The 11,148-nt window shown below is 43.3% G+C and overlaps 1 protein-coding gene across 2 annotated transcripts in view; it reads left to right on the top strand.

The window, feature by feature from the left end:
• The window catches only part of PSME4 (proteasome activator subunit 4), an 89,068-nt gene that overhangs the window by 65,781 nt on the left and 12,139 nt on the right, over window positions 1–11,148 (top strand). For both annotated transcript variants that reach the window (XM_060273131.1, XM_060273130.1), the window contains 9 exons: window positions 270–374; window positions 1,409–1,500; window positions 2,182–2,313; window positions 3,110–3,318; window positions 3,803–3,888; window positions 5,499–5,627; window positions 6,320–6,475; window positions 9,737–9,899; window positions 10,162–10,295. In XM_060273131.1, the coding sequence (XP_060129114.1) occupies window positions 270–374; window positions 1,409–1,500; window positions 2,182–2,313; window positions 3,110–3,318; window positions 3,803–3,888; window positions 5,499–5,627; window positions 6,320–6,475; window positions 9,737–9,899; window positions 10,162–10,295 (1,206 nt within the window). The remainder of the gene's footprint in view (window positions 1–269; window positions 375–1,408; window positions 1,501–2,181; window positions 2,314–3,109; window positions 3,319–3,802; window positions 3,889–5,498; window positions 5,628–6,319; window positions 6,476–9,736; window positions 9,900–10,161; window positions 10,296–11,148) is intronic.

The following is an 11,148-nucleotide window of genomic DNA, read 5'->3' as shown; positions in this document are numbered from 1 at the left end:
CCCGGCAGTGAGGCTTTGCACCAGCTCCTCCCTTCAGGAGAAGCGAGTGCAAAGCCCCATCACACCACCTCTCATGGGGAAGGGGAGATCTCCCCTCCCTATCTGCCGCCAGTCCCTCTCTGCTCCTAGAGACCAGCAGCAAAGCAGAACAGTGTGCCATCCCTTGGAGGGTGCCACTTGCGACAGCCGCCTTGCCCAGCCTCACGGGCTGGTCGGCTGTGCATACGTACTTCTCATGATTTCTTTGCCTGTTCTTCCTTTTTGTACAGGTAGAGAACCTCTGGAAAGTTCTCTGTCCGCTTCTTAGGACAGCTTTATCCAACATCACAGTGGAAACCTACAATGATTGGGGTACCTGCATAGCAACGTCATGTGTAAGTCCTGCATATTTCCTTTTTAATTTGCTGTATCTAAAAAGAAAGAAAGTGCTATAGTTCTCTGCTCTTCTTATTCCTCAGTGAGGTGGGTACCAAGCCTCTTCCTTTTAATTCTGAGGTATGGGAGGAACTGTTCAGTTGTTAGGTGGTTCTGTCACAGCTTGCCCTGGAGCTCAGGTTGCTACAGGGCAAGATATCTTCTCCGTCTTCTTCACTTTTGCTCCCCCTTTCTCCATGCCTCTCCCCTTTGCAGTCATTTTTGTCCACTTTTTGCTCTCTGTAATCCGTCTGGTGTGCACAGGGCAAGGCTTGGACTTTGCTCTTACCTTCTCTCTTTTTGGGTGCTGCAAATGTGACCTGTTATGCAATCCAAGAGAAAGCTGCTATTTACGGTAATTATTGGGTATCTCTGGCTCGTCCTGTGACCATCAGGGGAAATAGTGCCTTAGTTAGACAGGAAATTACAGCTGTGGCTGCTGAGTCTTAATTTTCACACGAACGTAGAAAATTGGATGAAAACGTACTTTGGATGACCTGTGATTCAGCCCTCTGGCTGTTTACTCAGAAGTAAGTCTTGCTTCTGCTCTTACTCCCTAGCAAATGTGTATAAAAGATTATAGCCTAGGGACGGGGTTTGTGCATTTTTAACTTGGGAATAAATACCTTTGAACTCAGTGACACTTACTTCTGAGTAACCTGCTTAGGATTGGCAATAAGGCTTAGATCAAAGCTTTGGTATGCTCAGAGACAAAAAGGGTATGCTCAGGGCAAAAAGAACATTTTATACAAGCTAGCTGCTAGCATTTTGGTGCTGCAGTATTTTAAAAAAATTTAATGATGGCTTCTGTCTGGATTTTTGTTTCTCGCTTGCTTTTTTTAAAACAAAAAACAAAACACATTGTTATGCAATAGAACCAACTCTTTTAACAGCACAAAGGTTTGATATTGAATTGTCTTTCAAAAAGCTTTACCAAGATTTCACTTGCCAGAAATCATTTTGCCCTTTTTGCCTTTTAAAATTGTTAATACAGGAGAGCAGGGACCCTCGGAAATTGCACTGGTTGTTTGAACTGTTGTTGGAGTCTCCGTTGAGCGGTGAAGGAGGATCATTTGTTGATGCATGGTAAAATAATAATAATAATAATAATAATAATAATAATAATAATAATAATAATAATAATAATTTTACCTATTTGTCATAGGCCATAGTGTGGAAGACAGTGGGGCTCGTATTTATACAGAAAAGATTGTTCCCATGCTGACAGGTTCTCACTCTTGCCAGCTGTTGCACCACAGCATTAAGCAGTAATTGCTTCTGGATCAAGCCCCACATAGGGTGCACTGCAGTAATCCAGTATTGAAATAGCCAGTCCATGAACTAACGCAGCCAAGCTTTCCCGGTCTGGGAACGGTCATGACTTCCTTACCAGATGCAGCTGGTAAAAGATGCTCCTAGCCACTGAAACTGCCTGGTCTTCCAGTATCAGACACATGCAGACACCATTAAAGAGCCGCTGGAACTATTCTTAATATCTGTGCAGGTTGTACTATTGCAATTTTGGTAGTTTTAATTTCCAGCGAAGATGTTCCTAGCCCCCCCCCCCTTTAACTATATGAGGAGCTGCTAGTTCCCTTAGTTTATTGTAAGCAAAAAAATTAAGTCATTGGCCTACCTTTTGTGAGCAATGAAGTGTAAGAGAATTGTTTGTGTCATGGGTAAAGGTGTGCTTCCCTAAGTTATGTCCTTACTGTATGTTTTTCTGTCTTTCCCCGCTCCCCTCCCCATTCCCCTGCTCCCTCCTAGTCGACTGTACGTCCTGCAAGGAGGTCTTGCACAGCAAGAATGGCGAGTACCAGAGCTGCTGCACAGATTGCTGAAGTACCTAGAACCGAAACTCACCCAAGTTTACAAAAATGTCCGAGAGAGGATAGGAAGGTTAGTGTTCTTAAATCCGTGCATAGTTTATAGGCCTGCAGCCCTCAGCTGAAAACCAGAGGATGGGAGCTCTCGCCCTATGGGTTGTGACCTTGTCAGGCAGAAGCCTTAAATATGGTTTAATAGTAATAGTAATTTTACTATTTATATGCCGTCCATCTGAGTTGCCCCAGCCACTCTGGGCGCCTTCGAGCAAAATACAAAAACACAAGAAAACATAAAACATTAAAAACTTACCTAATCAGGGCTGCCGCCAGGTGTCTTCTAAAAGTCAGATAGTTGTTTATTTCCTTGACATCTGATGGGAGGGCGTTCCACAGGGCGGGTGCCACTACCAAGAAGGCCCTCTGCCTGGTACTCTGTAACCTCACATCTCTCAGGGAGGGAACCGCCAGAAGGCCCTTGGAGTTGAATATGAATATGTCTTTTCTTCAGAATGCTGGAGGTTGTATGATTAAATGCCCCACCTCAACAAAAAAAAAAACCCTCTCTGTTCATAGAAAAATAGCACATCAGGCTAAGATAGTATTCTTTTCTCTGAGATGCTAGTTCCTCACGAAAGGACCCTTTTTACATGGAGCATTCAAACATACAACTCCCTTCTCACATAGCAATCTGAATGCACTCAAGAAGGCTCTACTGTGTGACTTGGAAATGTATTATTCAACCGTTAGATTTCTAAGGAAGCTGTCAGATTCTCCCCAGGAACTAGAATGAGTGGAGATTTCTGTTTAAATCTTTAAACAGGGTTTAAAGGAAAATATTAAACGTGTATACTTCATTTTGTTTCGTGTAGCGTTCTGACATACATCTTCATGATAGATGTTTCCTTACCAAATACTGCTCCAACAAAATCTCCCCATGTCCATGAGTTCACTTCCCGAATACTTGAAAAACTCAAACCCCTTACGGAAGTGGATGAAGAAATTCAGAATCATGTTATGGAAGAGAATGGAGTCGGAGATGAAGATGAGCGAACTCAGGGCATTAAACTCTTGAAAACCAGTAAGTGCCTGTGCTAAACTTGCGCACACCAAATTAAATGCCCAACTGTACTTATTTGAGAGTTATTATTTTAATTCGCATTCCACTTTCCCACATGAGTGTCACCCAAAGTAACTCGAATCACGACAGCAAATGTACATACAGGTGCATCGTTACAACAAGCAGCCTAATATTGATTGTTTTCATATTGTGCCTCACTTGGAGAGATTTTTTTAAAAAAAATTAAGAAATTTATAATTAAATGAATGAATGGTAATTTCAAAATGCAGCAAGATAATAAAACATAATATGACAATCCAAACAATTCCTGTTGGTAATGCTAAGAACATTTTAAATTCATTAACAAATGGGCAGTATCAACCATTGTGTCTTTTAAGGTAGAGCTGATAGTTGGAAAAGATTAGTTTGAACCATGCCTGTGTCTTGTTGTGCTCTGTGACCTTGTGCCAAGCTGTTATGTTTGCTTTTCTTCTGCCTTTGACAGTTCTGAAGTGGTTGATGGCAAGTGCGGGGAGAGCCTTTTCCACAGCTGTTGCGGAACAGCTCCAGCTCTTGCCGTTGTTTTTCAAGGTAGGTGGTTTGGTTAGTTCTCTTTAGGCTTCAGAGGTAATTTCTGAACACATTAAACCAACAATGCTTGACAAATAGCAGGACCCGGGTGGTGCCGTCGTCTAAACGACTGAGCCTCTTGGGCTTGCCGATCGGAAGGTCGGCAATTCAAATCCGCATGACGGGATGAGCTCCCGTTGCTCTGTCCCAGCTTCTGCCAACCTAGCAGTTCAAAAGCATACCAGTGGAAACAGATAAACCTTAGGGGTTTTAGTTCAAATTTAAGAAAGCTTTACACTTGCGTTTATTTTTCTTCAAGCACTTCTTCCATTTCTGAAGTATGACAAGTTTGTTAGAAATAACAACATACAGTGGTACCTCTACTTACGAATAACTCTACTTACGACTGTTTCTACTTAGGAATGGAGCTCCGGCCGCCATCTTGGATGCGGTTTAGATAGGATTTTTTCTACTTATGAATTTTTAGATAGGGTTGCTTCTACTTACGAATTTTTTCTCCCAATGCATTTCTATGGGATTCGACTTAGAAATTTTTTCGACTTACGAATGTGCATTCGGAACGCATTAAATTCGTAAGTAGAGGTACCACTGTAATACTTAAAGTAACTCTCTTTTTCAACTGCTCTCTGTCTAAATACTTACACATAGAAACTCATGCCATACTAACAGGTTCTGCCTAAAACAGTTCTTTTTGCATCCAATTTATCTATTGAGAGAAATTATTTGTCTTATTTTGGCTTTTACACCTACTCTTTGATTGATTGATTGATTGATTAAGGTATTTATGTACTGCTTTTCAGGTGGGACTCACAAAGCAGTATACCAAAGATTGGCACAAAATTGCACTAAAATTGAAAGACATCTATTTCTTTAGGAGATTGTACAACTCGTCAGTTCTCTGCTTCCCTAAGGGCAAGATGGGCTTGATGAGGCACTGCGTGTGGTTTTTTATTATTCACTCTTGCGACTGTAATTTGTTAACAACTATTTTCAATATTGTATTTTTAAAATTGCCATAACTCACCCTTGCTGCCCAATTGTAAAAGATGATAAGCCTCGAGCTAGGGAAGTCTTTTCAGGTTTAATACTGCTGAGAATTCACTTCTTTTTGTACACCCACTAACGGTTGCCATTTCTGGGAGCAATCCACCAAACACGTGTCCTATTTAAGTCCTGTTTCAGTTAAGGGGATTATACAGATAATACAGAAATATTTCAGGGAGGCAATTTCCCCTCCCTTTAAAGCTTTTATCTCAGTTTTATCTCAGTCCAAACCCCTGTATATTTCTAGATTCTCAGAGCCAAGTATTATTATTATTTGTTAAATTTATATACCACCTGAAGATCATAGTAGCGACATCTACTCCGTGTCTGTGGAGCAGGCATGTTAATAGTGAAACAAGCAGCACACTTCAGCTGTTGATTATTTTGTGAATGTACTTCAATACAGCATTTAGGGGCTTTATTCATTGATCCCATCTTTTTAGTTGGAGAAGCTGATAAGCTCTTTGGCATTCCCCCCTTTGTTGTCCTGCATTGTATTCATTTTACAAAAAAGAAGCCTTCTTTGGCTGTTGGTCCACTCACCTTTCCTGTTCTTCCTTCCACAGATCGCACCTGTAGAAAATGACAATAGCTACGATGAACTTAAGAGAGACGCTAAGATGTGCTTGTCGTTAATGTCTCAGGGATTGCTGTACCCCCAACAAGTGCCCTTGGTACTTCAGGTGCTAAAACAAGTGCGTGGCGCTTTCTTAAGCTGGCGTAAGCAACAAAAGCATATTTCATGGTGGCATTCTGAGTGGTTTCCTCGAGGCAACCATTGACAGTAAATGCCTTCTGCCTCAACACTTGGCCGGGGGTGTGTGTGTGTCTCCTATAAAATTCTGAATTATTTGATGACTACCAAAATGGCCGTCCCCATAGCAGGTGGTATGTGTGTGAAGGGAGGACCTGTTTATTGCAATATACCCTTTGGGGTGCACTGCACCGCCGCTGCCTCTGCTCATGGAGACCTACTGAATTCTACCCCACCTTTAAAGGGTTTATGCCATTAATGAACGGGACAATCCAAGCAAGGGCACGGACCCTGTGGCTAATGTGGTAGTTTGACTTCACCCCTAGAGGCACACTCCGTTGTCTCTTTAGACAGACAGATGCCAGCAACAATCCCAGAAGTTTAAGCTGTCATCTGAGGAGTTAAGGAGAGGGTATTGGGCATGGAAATATGAGTGAGCGTCAGGACAAATGAGCATTCGAGCAAAAGACTTGCTATGACTACCTGTAGATAAATTATGAAATGTAGCTATGGAGAGTTTTTGCTTTCTCTGTATATGGAAGGTGGTTTAAATGCGGGTTGATCCTTGCTTTCCACTTGAAGAATTGCCGGTTTAATTTTTTTCCTAACTGCTGCTATTTTGTTATTTTGCAGACAGCAAAGAATAGTTCCTGGCATGCTAGGTACACAGTGCTAACCTACCTCCAGACCATGGTTTTTTATAATCTTTTTATCTTCCTAAACAATGAAGAAGCGGTAAATGACATCAGATGGCTGGTTATAAAACTGCTAGAAGATGAACAGCTCGAGGTGAACAATATACCTGTGCTTGCATTTCTTTTACAGCCTGTGAAATATCCATGTTTGCAAAAAAAAAAGTTGGAACATAGGTCACGGGGGCACCATCCTGCCCAAAGTTAAATCACTTTTAAAAGTTCTGTTGATCTTGGTGGAGGAATTAGGTTTATTCTTTTAAAAATATGATCCATATATGAATCAAACGCTGCAAAAACCATACATGATCAGCAGAAAACACTTAATAGTAGTTCATTACGTTTCCCATGTTCATTTCACACCTGTGTTATTCTAGTTAACTTGTCCATTTCAGCAACACACAAGGTTTTTCCATTACTGTTTCTTACATTTGCTCTGCAAAGGTCCAGATTTCCCAGTTTTAGCAGCTACACTCTTTGCTGCTACCATCAGGCCAGCATATGCTTAAGTCTTCCCCTTTGAAATCAGAGAGACTTGAATGGGCTTCGCTTTTGTCATACTCTTTTGTCGTGACTTTCCTCCTTTCCTCTGATATAGCATTGTCTTTTACTTTGCCCTGGCACTGAATGCATTTTTAATTATCTACTGTATATTTAAGAGGTCAGCATAAGTTTGTTTTATGAGTGCTAGTGCTCTCACGCGATGTTATGATTGTATGAAACAGATGCTGCAAACACGACATTGTTCATGTGTGAGTGAAATAACCATTTATGGAGGCAAATGAACCAAGCGATAGGTTACCAGGGCAACTTCACTGTTGGTTATAAGAGAGGTTTCTGAAACGTTTTGTTTCCCAAAATGGTAGTTCCTGAAGCAGGTTTGCTAGTGACCTAACTGCTGCAGGAAGCAGTGTTTTGAATTGGAAGAAGCCTTTTGGTTCCTGCTTCAGTGTTACATAGCCGTGAGTTCTGCTTGCATCCCATGAATGCTACTAGCATCCTTTTACCACTGTTAGTTGGAACATTTATCCCGCGGTCTAAAACAAGCAAACACCCCACTGTTTGCTGTTCCCTCTTTAGCAGCAATGCAGACTTGCGGAACTAATTTGTAGAGCAAATTTGCAAGTTGCCAGATGAATAGTATCTTCTCGCAAAACAGCAGTACAAATCGGCAAAGCGCGCCTCCTTGTGTGTAATCTCTTGTGACCTGGTTGCCGTGGAAACCTTAGTCTTGCAGTGGCGGTAATCTTGTGTTTCCTTGCCCTGAGCTGGCAAGCCCTAAAATGGTGCTCACTTGTTACTCCAGTGCTGTTTTGCAGCTTCTCTCTGTCTCTCTGTCTCTCTGTCTCTCTGTGTTACATAAAGACAAGAGCAGTTTCTGCCATCAAGTGGAGGATAGGTTGTGCCTGGCATGGTTGTTTAGGGTGATGGAAATAGTGGATCCTCCATATCTCCTTCCCAGCATTTTGGTTCTCAGCTTTGATTTTAATAAAAGGTATCAGAAAGAAAAGCTGCTTTCCCCTTTGAATGTCCCCCATATCCCATTCTCCTCACCCTGGCAGCCGTGTTCTTGGGGTGGGCCTCATTATTTCCAAATCCTGCCTGTTCCAGCCTCTGCCCTTCCCACATCCCATTGCTTTCTTACCTTTTCTAATTCATTCTGTGAGGCTTTTATTCTTTGGATCAAGTCCCTTCTTCCTGCTTCCTTGGGCACTGTCTGACCTGGTTCTCCCCAATAACTAATCGGTAACTAACTGTCTTTCTCCTGTGAAATTCCCTCTTCTGGCTCCTTTCTAACTACAGTTGTACCTTGGAAGTCGAACAGAATCCATTCCAGAAGTCCGTTCGACTTTCAAAACGTTCAGAAACCAAAGTGTGGCTTCTGCTTGGCTGCAGGAAGCTCCTGCAGCCAATCAGAAGCCCTGTGGGATGTTCAGCTTCCAAATAACATTCGCAAACTGGAACACTCACTTCCGGGTTTGCGGCATTCGGGAGCCAAAACGTCCGAGTACCAAGGCATTCAGGATCCAAGGTACAACTGTACTTTCAAATATGCTACTGTTTTCCCCTGCTCTCAAACCACCCACCTTCCCTATCCAACTATCGGTCTGACCCCTTTCTATGCTTCACTTCCAAATCCCCGGAGCCCCTTCTTACTCCCACTGCCTTGAGTTTTCCTCTAGCTCTGCTCAGGCCTTCCTTCAATCTGGTCCCTGCCCCCTGTTCCGAAACTGCTCTCTCAAAGATCGCTGGCGTGATCTGGACCTCTGTTGCCTAAACTACTGCAGTTTCCTCCTCTCTAGACTCCTGTTGGATTTCCAATTGCTCTGATCATGTCGTGTGCCGCTCCTTAAATCCCCATATAAGTGATAAAAGGTAAAGAATCTAAAACACGTAGTTGACACTATTCAGAAGTTGATATCCGCTGGCACATTTGCGACTGGCTCTCCAGAGTACAAGCACCTGCCAACACTCTGCATCCAAACCAGCACATTAAATTATACCCTTGAACATAATATTCTAAAGTTCTACAAAGCTAAGAATCAGCCTGCAGACACCCCGTAATAAATGAGCATAGGAAGTTAACAGGCACTTGAGATCAACTTCCTCTCATTTTTATACTACGCGGGTGGCGCTGTGGTCTAAACCACTGAGCCTTGGGGTTGCCGATTGGAAGGTTGGCGGTTCAAATCCCCACAATGGGGTGAGCTCCCATTGCTCAGTCCCTGCCCCTGCCAACCTAGCAGTTTGAAAGCATGTCAAAGTGCAACTAGATAAATAGGTTTCCGTGCGCTGCTCTGTTTTCGCCAGAAGTGGCTTAGTCATGCTGGCCACATGACCCAGAAAAACTGTTTGCGGACAAACGTCAGCTCCCTCGGCCAGTAAAGCGAGATGAGCGCTGCAACCCCAGAGTCGTTTGCGACTGGACTTAACTGTCAGGGGTCCTTTACCTTTACCGTACTCAAATTTGTGTTAAGCAATGAGCCTAAAGAGCCCATTCTTAAACACATACTGCTGAGCTGAAAGGTGAAGTGCTAATAAACCCCAGGGTCAGAAGACTTGGCCGGGCAGTGAGCAAACACGCCACCGAACCGCTTTCGTTGACATCCTGTCACATACGTTAAAATTCACGTTTGCAGCTGAATTCAATGCGGGAACTCCTACAGCAAGGACTACCAAGCAAGCCAATCATGCTTGGCAGGGGGTTGGACTGGATGGCCCTTGTGGTCTCTTCCAACTCTATGATTCTATGAATTACTACGGGGTCATTTGAAAAAAGATACTGCAGTGGAACAAATTGCTGACTTGTTAACCAGACTTGTTCACAGGAATAACTGGTGTCCTCGTCCATCCCTAGGTGAGAGAGATGGCGGCCACCACATTGAGCGGCTTGCTCCAGTGCCACTTCCTGGTGATTGATGACCCCCTGCAGACTCACTTTGAGCAGCTCTGTAAGAGGAGACTCCCGAAGAAGAGGAAGAGAGACCTCAGCACAGTGGTGGATACCATTCCTCCTGCAGGTAAAGGGGATACTGTACTACGCCAAGGAGCCCCTGACCCTCCTTTCCATCGCTTTTGAGGTCAGCTGGGGAGGAAACGTTGTGAATAAGGTATCAGCTATTGCCCATTGTATAGTAGACCCATTTTATAGGAAATCTTTAGAAAGAAAGGGCCCTTTTCCCCCAACACACACACACACACACACACACACACACACACACACAAAAACCCACAATGTTTTTTCTTGTACATAGAAAACACCAATGACTTGCTCTGTTGCAGATTTGGTTAAGCGCCATGCTGGTGTGCTGGGACTTAGCGCGTGCATTTTATCCAGTCCTTACGACGTGCCCACCTGGATGCCTCAGCTTTTAATGGACCTTAGTGCACATCTGAATGATCCTCAGCCTATTGAGGTAAGAGCCCTCTTACCGCATCCCCTGGCAGCAAGGCTTTCTCAGAAGTAGTTCTGATTGTGTGGAATCTCCTGCCCCAGGAAGTATGCCTTGTTCCGCTGATGGCAGGCAAAAGGGAAGGGCTCATTGGCAGGGCATCTGTTTTGTATGACGCAGGTTCCAGGTTCAGTCCCCAGCCTTTCCGGGTAGGGTTTGGAATGTCTGGAACCCTGGGAAGCTCCAACCTTTGGGGTGAGGTCTTGGTCTGCGATTAGATCAGAATCTGCATTTCTCTGGTGCTGCAAACATGAATCGTAACTATAAACAGAGTAATGCTTTTCATAGTGGACTCTTGAAGATGATTGAGAAGGTACTTTGTTTATATACTTAGAGAGAGAGAGAGAGCTCCCCTGTCAATTGAAAAATAATAATAATAATAATAATAATAATAATAATAATAATAATAATATCTTGGAGGTCCTGGGCCTCAAGGAGTTTAAACTGGCCTCAACCAGGGCCAAGGCCTTTTCGGCTTTGGCCCCAGCCTGGTTGAATGCTCTATCGAAGGAAACCAGGGCCCTGCAGGACTTGACATCCTTCCACAGGGCCTGCATGATGAAATTGTTCCACCTGGCCTTCGGTCCGGGCCCAGTTTGACCCCCCTCTATTGGACCCTATAAGTTACCTCTTTGGCCCTTTTATCGGCTCATGTGGGACCAACATGGATAGCTGGCCCTGATGAATACTTGAGGTTCCCAACCCCTATGGTTGTAATTCGTGAGCAGCCATTTAATTTTATCCTGGTTCTAATTTTCAAGCTGTAAATTAATCAATTGTTTGATTGTGTTTTAATGTATTTGATATTTGATGTTAG

The sequence above is a fragment of the Zootoca vivipara genome, chromosome 3, assembly GCF_963506605.1.
Source record: "Zootoca vivipara chromosome 3, rZooViv1.1, whole genome shotgun sequence".
Classification (NCBI taxonomy): domain Eukaryota; kingdom Metazoa; phylum Chordata; class Lepidosauria; order Squamata; family Lacertidae; genus Zootoca; species Zootoca vivipara.
The sequence above is the reverse complement of the archived record's forward strand: the minus strand, read 5'-3'. Positions and strand labels throughout refer to the sequence as shown.